The sequence below is a fragment of the Pygoscelis adeliae genome, unplaced genomic scaffold, assembly GCF_000699105.1.
Source record: "Pygoscelis adeliae isolate BGI_AS28 unplaced genomic scaffold, ASM69910v1 Scaffold370, whole genome shotgun sequence".
Taxonomy (NCBI): domain Eukaryota; kingdom Metazoa; phylum Chordata; class Aves; order Sphenisciformes; family Spheniscidae; genus Pygoscelis; species Pygoscelis adeliae.
The window spans coordinates 424,480-441,389 of record NW_008823870.1 but is presented as its reverse complement, the minus strand read 5'-3'; the positions used below and the strand labels follow the sequence as shown (position 1 = coordinate 441,389).

The 16,910-nt window shown below is 46.1% G+C and overlaps 1 protein-coding gene across 1 annotated transcript in view; it reads left to right on the top strand.

Annotated features, from left to right (window-relative positions):
* CAMTA1 (calmodulin binding transcription activator 1) overlaps nt 1-16,910 on the top strand; it is a 336,801-nt gene that overhangs the window by 71,060 nt on the left and 248,831 nt on the right. Inside the window, exon 4 of the mRNA XM_009333436.1 lies at nt 15,606-15,673. Within this exon, the coding sequence (XP_009331711.1) occupies nt 15,606-15,673 (68 nt within the window). The remainder of the gene's footprint in view (nt 1-15,605; nt 15,674-16,910) is intronic.

Below are 16,910 nucleotides of genomic sequence, written 5' to 3'. Positions count from 1 at the left end.
GCTCCCCCCCCTTCCCTGGGAGCAGATGTTTGGATTTATGATTATTTTTATTTAAAAAAAAAAAAAGTCAGCAATCAACCACTGAAAATGTAAAGACCATGAAACCGCCTGTAATGCTTAACCTTTGGAAAACATTATTAGTGCTCTCAGCCGTCTCCTCTCTATTTAATAAAACACGAGGCAGCCCCGGCACAGCCTGCAGTGATTTTCCAGCCGCTGTTGGCAGCCAAAAGGTGACCCGAGATTGTGCAGGCAGCTGCGCCAGGCAGAGCGGCCGGACCGCTCCAGGAGCACGCATCCCTCGCGCTCTCCCCTGGGTAATACGGGCATTCATCCCTGGTTTTACACCAACCTTCTGATTGACTCCTTTCCAAGGAGAAATGCAAGAAATCCTGGGCAGTTTGCTGCCCTGGCACTGCTCAGAATTGTAAACGGCTTTTATCGTACAAATAATGTCCTGTTTTTCTTGTCTTTTTTTTTCCCTTGTCCTTTTTTTCTTAAATGTTTTCTCAAAAGTGAGGAATGAGTAAGATCTCAGAACTCTGAAAATAACTTGCAAAGAATTTATGGTTCCCTGATGCTGCTCTGGTTTTAGGTTGTTTACTTTCTGTTCCACTTACCAAATAATTCTGGGTTGGAAGGGTGAGTTTCCAGCGGATGAAAACCAGCTGCTGATAGCAGGTCCTTCTCGGGGGTCAGATCTGCTGTGATGCCCCAGACTAATGGCCCTGGGTTAATAGTCATGGCCGGATACCTATCTAGAGCAGAAATATTTCCGCTTTCATGCCCCACACAGAAGGGAGGATGGTTTGATGGCAGCCATGAGCCTAACGAGTTGCACAGGAGCTGATCTCATCCGTTAATGAGCATTCGTGAGCTGCTTCCAGAAACTTGACCTGTCGTTCCCATTTCTGCGAAGAATCCATCGATTTTCTGGGGGAGATCTGGGGGAAAAAAAAAAACAAAACAAAACCAACAAAAAAAAAACCCACCAAAACCAACCAACCCAGCAGCACCAGCTGGGAATTGGAGATTGCAGCCGGGTTCCAATACTCATTTTTCATGTTGGTTTTTGTTTTTTTTTTTCTTTCTAAACCTCAAGTAACAGTTAAAAGGAGGAGGAAGAACTTAATGAGCCATGAACGCTTAAAATGAGGAAAGAGAACCCAGCACTCAGATTTATAACACAAATGGCTCGGGTCTTAACTTAGCCTGGGAACAAAACTCTACTTTCTAAGGCGTTTTGGTTTTTCTTTTTTCTTTTGCTGTTGCAGTTGCTTCCCAGCGGGGAGGGCTGGGGGACCCCTGCAGACCCCTGCAGACCTCCTGGCTCTGATGCTCAGCCCGTAGCAGCTCCGTCCTGCCCGGTGGAAGGAAGATGTATTTCTTAAGTGGTTGTGTAATGGGATCATTTATAATGTTTTGGGTAATAATACCAACAATTTTGAAAGGTCTTTTTTATCCCATTGACACCCTAGGTTTTGTTTGAGGTTTATTTGGATTAATTGGGTGGATGTTTGGGGAAGAGAACAAATACCTGCTGGTATTTGATTTTGCTCGCACAGCTGTGTGATGAAGAGAAATGGCAGCAGAAGACCTTAAACTCCATTATATTGTCTCTGGGAAGATTTGTGAGAGACAGTTGGGTCCTAGAAATAGAATTTCGGAGCCTCGTCACCGCAGTTAACCAGGGTACTTTTGGGTCTGAGCATCGGGGTGACCCAAAGAGGCTTTAATGAATGAATGGGCACCGCATTTTGCATCTCTGAAGGCTGCGCGGCAGGGAGCTTTCGGTTTCTGCTAATAGCTCTGTGGGCTGTGATTAATGAGTAACTAATTTATATTAATATTTGAATAACATTTTTTCTGGCCACCTCTACTTGTTTACTCCTATATTTGACATTGGTCCTCCTTCCATTTAGATTTTTTTTATTTTAATGGAGCAACACAAGATTATGACTCTTGCAAGGGATTGGCATCTGGCGGAGCAGTGGATGCGCCTCTAGGCAGGACAGCCGAAAGCCATTAGTATCTCATAGGCCCCTGTTCTTTTGGGAACTTGAATACTTAATAAAACACTTGGGAATTGTATCAGCACACGGCACGGCTTCATTTCAAACGCTTTTCATAAACTTTCATCGGCCTCACTGTGCTCAGGTATGGGGCTGCGAATGCTGTGATGCTCAGGACTCAATCGGTGTAATTTTATCTGTTCACAGGTATGAAATATTAAAAATTATTATAGGAATGATAATAATGAGTAGCATTGGTAATTTTTTTTAAGATTAAATGTTGTTTGCACAATAGTACAGGGGCACTTGTGCGATATTTACAGAGCACCTTGGAGAGCTGGGAGAGTCTTCCATGTAAACAATACAAAAGGAATAAAACCATTAAATAATCTTTTAAGGTACAGCAACTCCTTTACTTAGCTAGATCTTCAGGAGAAGAGAGATCCTTGCACTCGGAGGGCAGGATGGGGATATGTGAAGCATGAAAGCAGCAGCATCCAGGACACCATTTTACACTAATTAAGATATGGGGGACTGCTTTAGCCGAGAAAGTAAAATGTACCAGTTACTGCTATTTCCAGGTTTCCGTGCTTTGTGGCTCTCGGTCTGACCAGCATCATCATTCGAATACAGATTTTATCATGATTTAATATGTGTCTTTTAAGAAGGATTTTAATTCCCTGTTTGAAATAAGAAAATGCCATAAATCAGAGACAGAATCTTTTAACATGTACAGTTTTAAATGAATTCCTGTTGAGAGTCTCTTAAGCCAGATTTATATCTGATTCTGCATTGAACTGTGTCGTTATGTGGGACTGAAAAACTCTTACAAAATTAGGCATAATGCAAAAACATGCTGAAAAGACAGTTCTGCAGGAATGTGGAACGTTATTATGTTAGAGAATATTGGAGTGAGGAATATGCAGAAAGGGACAACTACCATGGATATTTTCCTTTTAATGAACCTTGTACAATTCTTTGGTGGAAGGGTTTGCTGCTGTCTCCTTGCAGGAGAAGGCAGATTGAGAAAGCCCTGGTATTGTCACCTCAGCTGGCGTTTTGGCCTAGCTGCCTCGTTGCAAGGAGCAGGACTTTGTCACCCATGGAGTGGGAAGGATGAGCCGGGCTGGAGGGTGATGCTCGTGGCCAGAGCAGGGTCAGCTGCTACCCAGGAGCTGAGGTTTGAGGGACCACACGCGCAGGCTCATTAGCGAGGCCACCGTGTTCCTAATCCACGGGGGAACACACGATGGGTTTCTGGTCTCAACTCGGAACGAGAGCTGGGGCCAGCCGGGACTTTGCTCTGGCGCTGGATGGAGATCTCCTCCCCAGGTGGGCATATGGGAGGTATCTGCACAGCATCCTTGTAGCATCCTTGTAGCCTACTGCCACCGACTGCTATTTAAGACTATGCATTTGGCAAGTTAAAAAAGAATAATTGCAAGTACCAAGCACAGTATCCTGCTCTGACTAGCGCTATTAATTTCGTGTCCATGTTTTGCTCTTTGAAACCCAAAAGAAGGAAGTCTCTGCAGGCTCCCAGCCAAACAATTGTAGCAGCAGGTTGCAAATAAACAAAACCCAATGTTTTCCCCCAAAATGTGTTCCTAAGACCAGCGGTCCAGACTGTTACAGCTTAAAATCCACCAGCATCCTTCAGCCCTGTTTACTGGGGCTGGACATGTTGGACTCAGCCAGTCTTGACTGGAGATATGGGATTGCCTTTCGCGGGACAGCACGCCTGGTGGCATTGACAGAAGGTGATGGGAATGGCTCTGCGAGTTTTCCTCTCTGCGGATCTCCTCCGGTGTCTGCTGTGGGATTGCTCCCTTGATAGGGATTCAGCTTTAGGCTCTTCCTTGCCTGCGACGAGCTCCTGCTTTCCCTCAAAAAATGGAAATCGAACAGGTTTGAACTCTTTCAATTTGGATAGAAAATAAAAAGTTAAACTTAGTGCATTTGCTGATGATGTGGTACTTAAACCTGAATAAAGTAGGAAAAAAGATTAATAACGCAGATGCTGCCTGAAGTACTACTTCAGCCACTGTTCTTCCAACTGAAATTAACTTGGCTGTTTTATTGAAACAAGGCAAAAGAGTTAAATAGTCTCAATTTGTCTTCCTCAATTGAAGAAGACAATAAAAGTAGGAGGTACTGTCTGGAAGATGTTTAATACTATAGCCCACATGCCTTAGCTGGGGAAGAATTAGAGAGGTGAAAGAGGAAAAAAAAACCCTATATACAGCATTACAGTGGTATGTTTTGTATAGAGATCCCTTGTGTTTCTCCCTCACGTGTGTGATGGTTTGGCTGGACTCAGTGGGAGCCTATCAGAATAAACACAAAAGTGATTCAGTGGCAAAGTCATTTGGGACCTTTTCTCCCCCAAATCGGTATTTTTGCTAAATTTTTTAGGTAAAGAGTGCCCTTTGATTTTCCATTCAGCAGGGTTCAAAGTCTTGCATTGCCCACAAAGGTAGGTTAACAGAAGATGATCTGGTCTGTCTTGCCGTGATGCACCAAAGCGCGGTTGGGGTTTGCCAGTCGATGGAGGAGAGCTGCAGAAAATTAAATGTTCCTCTTTGTTTCTGTGGGAGTTGAGAGCAGGGTAGCATCTCCCCATGCTGCGTGCCTGCTCCAGAGCATGGGGACACTCTTCAGCATCTTCAGACTGTGTGAGTGTTTGAATTATGTAAGATAATTGAGCTTTTTACTATTACGCAGTAATTAATACATTGTAGATACATGTATCTGACTGAATTGTCTTTTTTTTATCCCACTGCATATTTGACTCTTTCAGGGTACGGAAGAGAAGTCCCATCTGGGGTACTAACGCTAACAGTGACAGCAAGACGACAGTTCTCATGTTTCTTTAAATCACAGGGTTTAGTCCAAGGTCATTTAAGAGAAAGAATAATAATAAAATAATCATGTAATGATCTGTGGGTATTTTCCAGTAACTAAAGATTGGGCATTATTTAATATCGCTCTGTTTTACTAACTATCCCTCAGTTTGGGACTTAAATGGAAGATAAAATCTATCCTAATCCCATTAGGCACCGGCTGGTTCAAGGTCTGACTTTGCTAATACTTGTGACTAACAAGTACTTCTCATCTGAGCCGTTCAGGACAGCCATTGCTAAGTGTGTTTGTGCAGAATTATGGTCTTGCTATTACGAAGACCCATTGCATATTTAAGTTTACTATTTTCCATGTGTATCTGGCAGGTGAAATTGCCGAGCAATCTCGTTTAACTCTGGTGTCTGTTAACCACTGCTTCTTCGCTTGATTGGGTTTTTTCCTTCTATTCATGTGTTTCAGAGGAAATTATTTCTCATCTTAATCCAGTTTCTTCATACTAGGTTTGGCCTTGAAAATAAAGCACTTAAGTTGTCCACTTGCTACTTTATAGAAGTTTAAGAGTGACAGGGGCTAGCCACTTTGAGCTCTGGTCATGCTGACCTGGGAGAAATGCCTTGGTTTAACTGAGCTGAGCCTTACAAATCTGTACAGCTCAATCGGTGTTTTCCTTTTAGTAATAAACAATCTCCAGCAACTTCTCAAATTAAAATTTTAATGAAAAGTATAGCAGAGTGGGCTGAAGTCTTATGTGTGCTGGAAAAAGATCTATGAATGCGGTCTAAATAGGATCATGTAAAATGATCATTAATTATTAATTATCAGCGGAGAGCATCTGAGTTTGGTGGGATGCAGGAAAGCGGTTGTTAGGCGGGGATGCTATGGGGCACCTTTATCTGGATAGATCAAGTTCTCCATTTCCATGAAATCTCCCTGGAAGTGTTTAGGCATAGGTGTAAAACCTGTTGTGGCTGGTTTTTCTGTTGTGCTGAGGCCACTGTTGGTTTTGCTCTTTTACTCCTTTAACTTCAGGAGTTAAACCAAGCTGCTCAAGTGTTAAAACTCGAGGGGCACCCCTTTTGGCAGTGCCCTGGGTGCGTGCTGCCCTGGCATTACTGCAAAACGCCTTCACAGTCAGATGACTTGATCAGCTATCAGAGCTGAGGATTCCTAAATGTCATCCTGTAATGTCTAATTAAGGTTGCAGTTTGAAGACATCATGTACTTTAATTGAAAACTGTAAGAGTAATCTATTCCATTTTTTTCTGTTAAATTAGTAGTGTGGACCATTAGCAGATGGTTAGCAAGACGCTGTTATTAATGAAAACATCCCACTGCCTGCAATCCAGCCGCTTGCCGCCATGCACAACACGGAGAAACAAGACGTACATCTCCCCAACCAAATGCGCTTTCCACTCCGTGGCTTTATTCTCCTGCGGTGCCAATTAGCAGTCCCAGGGCTGCCATTGCACCTCTTTTGCAAGATTTAAACTCTGCAGAGGTGTTTTCTGCTGGGTGAGGCTGGGTGAAGGAGCTGGCAGCAGCCAGCAGGCTGCGGGTCATCTTCTGCTCTCTGGCAAAGCAAGGGAAAGCAAGAAACACTTTGAGCCCCCAAAATTGTGTTTTTTTTCATCTGTTAGGGTGACAAACCAAGTGGTCTGGCTTAAGCTATTTAATGATATTTTCACAGGTATAAATAAATGCCTCTGCTGCGTGTGAGCATGCACCGCATTAATAGGGGTGAGCTCTGCCCCCCCATCCCCACATCCTTGTGGGTGAATGTCACTGGGTTGTGTTCGCCAGTCCCAGGTTTTGGTGACGAGTCTTTTGTTCCACCTTTACATTTTCTCTCTCCCTCTCCCCTCTCTTATTGCTTTGCCGCTTCCCAGGGGAACAAGCAGCAGCAGTGGAGACTGGGGAAAGCCGGAATATTTATCACTCTCTCCTGCGCAGAGGCTCTAAAACAGCTTCTGCAAAATAAATCTCCTTTAAGACCCTTCCAGAGCGGGGTTTGGCTTATTGCTCCAGGAATAAAGAAAAGTCTTTTCTTCCCCAGGCGACTAGCTGGGACCCACAGTGGTGATGGCTCGGGGAGCCGGCACATCCTGGCAACTTGTGGTTTTTCTGTCTGCCAGAAAAGGGATTTTTAAAAAACAGCCATTTGCTGAGGGAGCTGTGGTGGTGGAGCACAGGGTGAAGCAGAGCATCTTCGCATAGGTGCCATCAGGCAGCTGATGGAGAAGGGCATCCCCAGGGCAAGAGCATCACTCTGGGATGGAGGATGCTCTGAGGGAGGAGCATCAGGGATGCAGGGATCCACGTTTCCCAACAGCGCCTCGTCTTTGCGGAGGAGGAATGTGCATCGGCTCTGAGGAGATTAAGTTTGAGTCCCGACGAGGCAGGGACCTCGTTACAAAGCGGATCTCTGCCCCCTGAGGGTGCTGAGGAAACGGGGACTGATGCCGGTTTTCCACACAGGGGACAGAGGCGTAGCAGAGGTTTTGTGCACAGCAGCCCCCGCCGGTGCCACCTCCCTCTCCCAGGGCAGGGAGCCCCTCGGCGCAGTGGTGACTGTAAACGATTCAATTAGTTAGCTGCAGATACTGATAATAAAACCTGGCTTCCATCTAATTAGATAGAATGTTAGTTGCTGTACCCTTACTCAATTAGAAAAATAAATTTTAAATGAAGTTTTAATTTATTTTTGTCTTTAATTCCGTCATGATGGAAGAGGCAATGTAGTAACTGGAAAGCTTGCTTTCAGGTACCTTGCATCAGACACCAAATGAAGGAACACCGTGCTGCCCCGCGTCTCCCCCCTGCATTTTTGGGGGCAATTAGAGCGAGTCCTGCCAAAGTGCGGCTGCTGCTGTGAGGCTGGGCGGGTTTTTGCAAGAAAATTCATGGCACGCTTTGGAAAACCAAGTCCAGCCTGACAACCTACTCTGGCTTGTCTTGGCAAAATGCAACACCGGGAAACCTCTATCCCGTCGGCCTCCAGTTTGTATTGCTAATGCAGGTTGTCAGTAAAACCGTACTGATATTTGGGTTTATCCCCCTTCTCAGCTTCGGAGTGTGCAGACCAAGATTTTTGCTTTAGAAAGTTGCAGATAGGTAACACTTCAATACCAAAAAAAAAAAAAAGAAAAAGCACTACCTGGAAAAGGAAATAAAACATTTTGCTTAAAAGTTTTTTGTTGTTGACAGGTATTTGTCAACCCGACAGCAGCCTGACTTGCATTTCTCTGCTGGTTACTCAAAAGCTTTGTTTGCTTTTCTTTTGCTTCTGATTTCTCCCCAGCTCACTAAGCGATGTCCCTTTTGACGCTGTAGTGCTATTTTAGGCCAAACAACTGGACAAATGAAATGGTATTGTAATTTTTGTTCCAGTGATGCTAAACAAGGTAGTGAGAACTTGCTTTGTGTGGCTTTCAGATCAGTTTGTATTTGTGATACTCGGAATATTAATGGCTTTGAGAGTGGGGATGGCTAGAAAATGAAAACGGCTTGATCCCAGCTGAGAAGATGCTACACAATCAACATGAATTTGTATTTTCATTTCAGAGTGGAAGGACAATAAGGAAGTGATGGGCTGGAATTTGTCTTTATAGCAGCGAAGACGTGGAGATTTCCTAAGAGAATAAATGTGCTTGCTTAAGAGATTGCAACTTTATTAGCTCTGTGGTATAAATCCAGAGATGTGTGCAAACTCTCCTGCTTTCTCTGAGAACATGCATATATTTCAGGCTTATTAATTTGGATGCATATAATTCATACAAAGTAATAACTTGAAATTCAGACTTTTCTTTTTAAAAAAAAAAAACAAAAAACTAATGATTTATTACTTTGAGACAAGATAGGTGGCCTAAGCTACCTGGCACGGAGAATCTTGTTTGGGTTCCAATTTCTCTTTCTCTTTTGAGAGGTCAGGTGGGAATTCCCTGATACCCTCGCAACGATGCAGAGATGACCTGGAGGGGGGTTGAGCTGAGAGAGAGCTACTGCTCAAATCCATGGCTTTAGACAGCCCCTTGGTACCGTCCCTAGGACAATAATCCTGATTAGCTTGTGCTAAGGAGTGCCTGCACTCAGGGTTTGAGGTCAGAAGCCGTACAGGATTATTGCCCGCCGACTCTGTCAAGCGACACCTCTGCGCTTGCAGTCCTGCTCTCTCTGGAGCTCGTGTCTCTATTAGCACATGAAGCCAAGCTGACACGAGCATTAGCTCACCCCGGAGCACGCTGCGCTGCTTGGGGCGCTCCTGCGGCACGCTCGCAGGGCACTGCCTGTTCTCCCCACACCTTTGCTGTGGGGCAGGATGCTCCATCCAACAGCATTGGCGGGAGGCACGACTACAGCTGCGTCCTAAATGCATACGTCCCGTGCAATAGCCTTTCCTTGCATCTCCTCTGGGCTTAGTTCAGATTCAGAGACTGTCTTCTGCCAGGCAGGGGGTATTCGTTGTGAATTTCAGAGCCTTTTATAACTTTTTCTTCTTCTTCCAAGCAATGTGTGTGTTCCACTACAAGTCCTTCAGCTCAGAGCAGAACAGAGTCCGCAGCTTTCCCGCGTGTGTGATGGGTAATGGGCCTCTCCGACACTGCCGGTGTGTTGGATCCCTGCCCATCGGTCCATTCTCTGCTCAGTGATGATGTTGTCTTTAGTTCCTGTACGTAAAGAGAAGCATGCTTTACAGAAGCCGCTGTGCAGCAACGCAATGACGAGTGCTCTGCAGCGAGCTGCTCCCGGCTGCTCCTTGTCCCACACTGCCGGGCTGCAGCGCTGCAGCTCGTCCTATCCGCGGCAGCTGGGACACGGGAGGTGAGGTCAGGTCGCCTGCTCTGCTGCAGCTCCGGGTGGTTATGTGCTGTCGTTAAATATTGAAGCGGCCGAGAAGCTGCAGTCACGTAGCATTGGGTGGGAAGCGTGGTGCTGGCTCTCCTGCCACCGCTGCCCCTCGGTCTGGGCCCCTGGCGCAGCACCCTGCGCTGGTAACGTCTGCAGTTCATTCCTCTGCTCGGTTCACACAAGACTTAACAGTACAACTGCAGCACAGGGCTGTTGGGGAGAAGCTGGAGGAAGAGTGATGGGAAAGGCTTCGGCGGCAGTCGTCTAGAGACACTATAGCCCACGTGCATCTTGTCTAATGCAGTTAACTTGGCTTTACAGCTGATGGCTCTGATGCATTTGAACTAATAATCTTAACAAACAGGGGAATGCAAAATAAAAATAAATGTTCATTTATAGAAAATGCTTTCAGCCTGAGCAACAAAGTATAAATTAAACCACTGAATTATATGACCAAGTTTAGGATAAGACATAACTCGTGTGGTTTTAATGTTAAATTATCTAATTGCTTTATGGGGTGCTTCCATTAGCTGATCAAATTAAACCTTTTTTCCTCACCTGTATCTTACAACCTATGAACGTAGGGCTCAGTCCTGCAGGCTCTCACTTAGGTGGGAAAGCCACGCTCTGAGCGTTGCCGTGAAATTGGCAGGCACAGTCGGAAACAGATCTAGATCTGCACAACTTGCAGTATTTCCAACTTTCTCAGCAATGCTCGCTCAGTTTACTTGCTGACGTTGTTTCCAAAGCTGGGCTTAGAAGGGATGTGGGGCCGGGTGGGACATCCCGGCCAAGGGGCTGCTGGGCTTAGTGCCCAGTACCCTCGCCCATAGAGATGCTCTTGGGTGGCCTTGGGGTCCACCCAATGCCGCTTACCCTGACCGCTGCCTCGGGGGGACTCACCGGCGGCGATGAGTCAGGCGTTTACGGCGAGCATGCACATCCTGTTATTTCCTGCACTTGCCTTGTAATTAAACAGCAAAGCTGAGGACAGAGAGCTGGGTTTCAAAGCCTGGCTCTGTCTTGTCTGACCTTGCTGGTGCCACGCTGCCTTTTGTTTGTAATCTCGGGCAAGAAGCAATGGAAAAAGGGTTTGATAGGAGACAAAAGCAAACAATAGCCTCACTCCAAAGATACGATGAATGGGATGTAATTGAATTTTTTGGTGAAGACATTGATTTGACCCTGTAAGACACACAGAGTGAATCATTAGGGGAATTAATGCACATTAAAATGCAGGGGTGGGGGGTGGTTATCAGAGGGCTTTTATTGTGCCTATAGTTTTGTTTTTAATTATTTAATGACTTTGTGTCTTCTAGTGATAAATCTATTTCTTCCCCCTTTTTTCAAAAGGAAAAACGGTGTTGATGTGACAAAGGGGTACACGCCCCGAGCAGCTGATGAGCACCGGCTCTTCATTAGCAGCCCTGCTTGTGCTCCAAAGCGCAGGCACACGCTTTAAAAAAGCATCTCTTGCAAACTGGTGATAAAACATCAGCATTAGTCTGACCACTTTCTTCTGGGCCTTTCAGATTTATTTTTCCAATCTGCGTATAGGAAAAGCTCTGTAGGAATTAATTTATTGCAAGAAGCTGTGTGGGATATGGTGTTTGGGAGGAAAATTTCCAGACTTGGGCTGCTCGGGGCGGGTTTGACCCTGGGTTTTCGGAGTGCCAACTGCTCCCAGCTGCAGCGCTGTCTGTGCTGCCTGTGGCTTCAAGACTTCTCAGAAACCTCATCCTTGTATTTTGCGTCTCACAGGTGGTGCTTTCCTCACCACGCCGATGGATTGGAAAAAAAAATAGCTTTTTTTTTTCTTATGACTTGAGCTGCTTGGGCTCGCCCTTAGCTTGGTTTGGACTTTGCTTGGAGGAGCTGCTTGGCTGTGGATTTGTGTGTGCATGCTGCCTGTGTTGTCTCTTCCACAAAAAGCATCTCCTTTCGCTCCTGCCTCCAACCTCGGAGGATCTGCCGCTGTGCGTGCGGTACCTGTCTGTTTGCTGTCAACCCTGGATTCTGCGGTTTGCTGGGACTTTCCTGGGTGATGGACACAAAGTCGTATAGTTACAGAAAGCAGAACATTTAAAAAACTGGATTTAAAGGGGGTTTGCTGCTGACAGCAGAGGAGTTTTCCCCAACCCATCCTTCCCACCCTGGTCTGCATCCCATCCCTGGGACAGGCTTTCTCCATCCAGGCTGCGGGCGCTGACCTGAGGTGTCTCGCTGCTGAGCTCCTCTGCTTCTTGTGCATGGTGCACACAGCTCTCCTATCTATTTCCCTTAGAAAACCAGCATTTTGCTGTTTAGGGTTCACCCTGGTGCCCAGGATGTGCCTTTCACTGGAAACTCGCCTTTTTGCCTGGCTTTGTGTGTGTGTGTTTGCTGCAAGCATCACTGAGCATCACTGAGTCATCTGTTTCTCATAGTTCTGCTCCAGTTTGAGGTGGCAGACGAGAGATTATTCTCCCAGAGTCTTGGTGCTTATGTAGTGACAGAAGTTGGCACATAGGTGTCAAACTGTAAATAGGCATTTCTGCTCACTTCTCCCCTGCGCAACATGGGGTTGTGTGGCTGGGATGGTGTTCAGCCACTGTGGCAGAAGCTCTCCTGACACCAAACCTTGTTTGGACTCTGTGTGCCCTGTTTCGGGTCCCCCTGCACCAGCGGCCATGCGAACCAGATCAAGGAGCCGGCGGACGGTAGCTCGTGATGCTGAGCACGACGGCCCCTCCTCGCTGGTGATGCTGAGACGTCCCGGTGAAGGATGAGGTGCTCTGGGCGACAGGGTTGCAGGCAGGCACGGGCAGGGTGAGCAGATGGTGCAGGGGGGTTTTTTGCCCCGTTTGCATGCCGGTCCTTGTAATTCTGAGTACTTGGGGCACGGAAGGCAGCGTGGAGGATTTGCTGTCTCTCCGCTGTACGTGTTAATTTATAGCGCTGCCGTGAGCTAGATTTTCCTTGTTATCCAAGGTATTTCCTCTGGAGGAGGGAAATCAGGCTGTAATATATCATTAAGCAGAAAGCCTGAGGGAGCTCCTATCCTAGTTGATGCAGATCCTTCTTTTATCCTGTTAGAAGAATTGAATTAAACGTTTTGAGTTGTCTGAAGATCCAGCTTGGAGTCTGGTTGGAGCTGTGGCTTTCCGTACCACTGCAGCAGGGGTCGGAGCTCCCTGGACATCTCAGTAACACGTGCGTGTGTTTCGGTGGGTCGCCCACATGCCTGCAAGCATCAGTCTGCAGCTTATTCTTTGGTCTGCCCAAATTTGCTGAGCAGGCCCAGGCCAGCAGCATGGAAATAAATGTTCTGCCTCCAAACAGGAGCGTCTCGTTGCTGCAGCTCCTCCCGTCAGTGACAGTTTTGGGACGAAGATTTCGAGTGTGCAGGGTATAGGCTGGCTGGAAGGAATAAAGTAAATAAGCCTTGGGTAAGACTGATGTTCGTTCACCTGAAATACGTTGGTTTTCTGTGCTATAGCAATATGTTTATTCAGCCATGAAAGTTAAAAATTGCTTTATTCTCCTTACAGCAAGCTGATTTTTAGTAGGAATAGGCAAAATCCCATGCTAATCTGAAACCCCCCAAACCTGCCTATTTTTGCAGGATTTTGAGGGTGAATCAGCCGGATCCGCCTCTGCATCGAAGAGATTTGTTTCTGTAAATGCCTGCTCATACAGACCATCCACCACAAGCGTCCAGGGGACTTGGGTGTTAGAGAGGATGTACAGAGAGCTCCCTCTTCGGCATCCGCTGGTGCTTGTTCCTTGGTATCTCCAAAGCTCGTCTCGCTGTAAGGTGCGAGATGATGCAGATTTGTAACGTACTGAGTTGAGGACATAATGTGGGATGGGTTGGGAATAAAATTCTGCAGACCACAGCACATTTGGTGGAAATACTGTACTGGCTTCAAAAAAAAAAAAAAAAAGCAGAGATCTTGTTTCATATTTTCTGAAGAATTTCAGTTGCAGAGGATTTTATGGGGTTTTTTATATATACATGCATAAAATCAGTGGTTGGCTCCTACACATCACACCCTGTGTCAAAGCCATGAGTTAATGCTGCATCAGTGGCTCTTGTGGGGAAAAATGGGTGATGCCTCTTTGGAGCCCAGTGGACTCCTGGGGCCAGACCTTTTTGGCCATGCAGTGTCCGAATTTTAGCACTTGCATCTGATTCAACTGCAGCTCCTGTAAAAGTGCAAGGTTTGGCGTGTTCTCTGGGAAGGTCATGAGTGTAGATGCTGTGCCATCGACTGGCGTCTCGGTGGAGGGCTGCATCGGGTTATTTTGATATTGAATTTTACGCGACAATTAGCCAGAAATTAAAAAGAGGTGTTTTTGGAGCTTCGTGTCACTGCTCCTCCTCCTGGCTCACATAGAAGCGGTACTGCTCCCATCGTCTGCTGCTATGATAATCATTTAAAAATGCAGAGTCGGGCTTGGGAAATGAGGGGTGCGGCAGTGGATTCTGGGAGAATTTATTTGCAGTGTAAACATGTTGGTTAGGAGTCATTAATATGACATTCACACAACTCTAATAAAGTACATAACACGGAGATCTGGCACCGCTGCAATACCCAGAGGACATTAAGTATGAGTCTTAAAACCAAGAGTATTGGAAACAAGATATTTTTACGTCTCGTTTGGGAGTAATATAATTGCATTTTGTGGCTCTAGCAGATGCTTGGGCCAGCTGGTTGGAGAGCATTGTGGATTTTTTTAGCTTTGGTACTATACAGCTACAGCCCTTATATAGAACTACTTTAAAAAAAAAAAAAAATCCTCTCCTGGTCGAAAGACCCATTTCTTGTGTGTGTACCTTCATGATGGTGCAGCCTGTAGATGCTTCTGTTGCAGTGGCTCTGGAGATTAAACTGCGTGTGATTTGGGGGTCTGATTTGAGGCAATGGAACGTTCAAGGCATCTTCACTGACCTTTCTGCATAGCTTTTGCTATTGCAAGTCTCTCGGACAGGGAGACTCTGGACCCAGCTGGGAGGCAATTTTTGGAAGAGAACCATCAAAAAACTACGTATTTCTGAGTATATCTTCATGTGTGGGGAAAAAAGCTTGTTTTCAGCAGCCTGTGGACTGCAGCCCCAGGGGTCCTTGGCCATCTCTAGGTGTCGGGACGTGGCTGATGTGGTGACAGCAGCCATCGTGGTTAGGGACAGTCATTGGTCCTGCATCTCCGCCAGCGCGGGTCGCCCTGGTCTCTCCTGGGGCTGCTGACGATGCTCAGCCTGTCTGCGGTGTGGCCGCCCCACAACCACTCTGGGTTTGTACCAAGGAAATTGATGGGCGGCCATCCCACGTTCGTCAGGCGTATGCAGAAGCAGTGTCGTGAATTATCTTGCCGGCGCCGCTAATTTCCTGCAAACAAATCGGTTCTGATCTGGAAGTAATCGCCCGTATCATTCCTGCAAGTGGGAGCGATGACTTATGTTGATGTCACCCGCTGGCTTTTTATGGCAACGATTAATAATTCAGTAATTCTCTCTGCAGTGATGCTGTTCTATTTATAAATATTTAATTTAGCTTCCCGTGTCCGTGTTGTCGCTGTCCTCCCCTTTGCCTCCTGACGTAACGCCAGGCTTTCAGTGATGCTGCGGTCACCAAAGTTACCAGCAAATTGTCTGTGCTGGAAAATGTTAATGCCTTTCCTTATTTGCATCCCTTCATTACGTTATTTAAGTCTGGCTTTGGTGGCATGAATACAAACGTTGAGCGAGCTCGCTATTTCAGTCAAAACCTGATTTAAGCTGCAGACCTATCCCAGGGCTGGTGGCTCCTTGTCTCTGTTATAAAACTTGTCTGTTGTAAAACTTTCCAGTTTCCAACACAGCCATGCAAATAACTTTTTTTTCTTTCTGCGTTTCTCTTTCAGGAAATTGCAGCTTATTTAATAACATTTGAAAAGCATGAAGAATGGCTAACAACTTCCCCTAAAACAAGGTAACGTTGCTCATGCTTCAGCACATTGACTCATTCTCACTGATGACTTGACTCGCTAATCAATGCGTCGGCCACCGAGTGAAAACTCCCAGTCATGCTTGATGGCTTGTGACACCAAACTCTTATTAATTGCCTTAATGAGCATTTTATTGAATGAAATCAGATTGATTAAAAATGGAACAGCTGCAATCTTGACAGGTTAAAGTTTTAACCCGATTGTTCAGGATTTAATTGTATTCCTTCAGATGAATGGATTTGAAAGCCTTTGAGCGAGGTTGCAGGCTATTTATCTTGACAGTGCTCCCTACGGCCTCCAACTTTAAATAAAAACGCGCAAAGCCCTCCCCTGTGCTCTGCCTGTTTAACATGCAGTCGCAGGGATTGTTTGCGTTTTGGTGTTTTTCTTGCTGGGGTTAAGTGTTTGATGGCGAGGAGATCCCAAAAAGCCGCATTAACAGACATGTTTGCAGTTTATTATTCAGTAAATGTCATGTCTTATTCGCACTGCCATAAATGTTTAACTCCTCCGCTCCCCTGGGAACTGATACGTGAAGTTTCGGCTGCGGATGTTTTCCTGCCATTTCAGCTGTGTTCAGGCTCGCAAAGTTTCCGTATGTCTCACTAACACAAAAAACAGCTCTTGCTTTCTAATGTCGCGGGTTTTTTCTTTTTTTTCTGTTTTCCCGATCCACCTCTTCCCTATTGAAAAAGGAAGGGTTTTTGGAGGGAGCCTGCTAGGACCAAGGTGGGAGAAAAGCCTTTTTTAGCATCCCTCATCCCATTGCCATCCGCTGCAGAGACCCGGTGCCAGAGGCATCCTGAGCAGCCTGTTGCTGGGTTTGGCATCGCCTCCCTCTGTAATTAGCAGGGGCAGAAATTACAGTGAGACGCAAGGACTGGTATTGAACCTAACGAATAGTACAGATTAAGTCCCCGCGTGTTTCATAGCTCCCGCCGAGGAGAGGACGGAGGTGGAGGAGGGCAGTGCAGCAGTAGTCGGGGCACAGAGAGGACCTGCTTTCCGTGAAATACGGGGAAAAAATGAGCTATGTAATTCTAGTTTTTTTGGGTTACCTCCCCCCCCAGTCTCTTCTGTATTTTTTGTGACATCTTTAAGTAATGCATTTGCTTGTCATACTAAAATGTGTCTGTAATACCTGGAAAGGGAGACATTTGAAACCCAATTGCTTTCTCAAATGGTTCTCCAAGACCCAAAGCTGCTGTGGTGGCTGAAGGG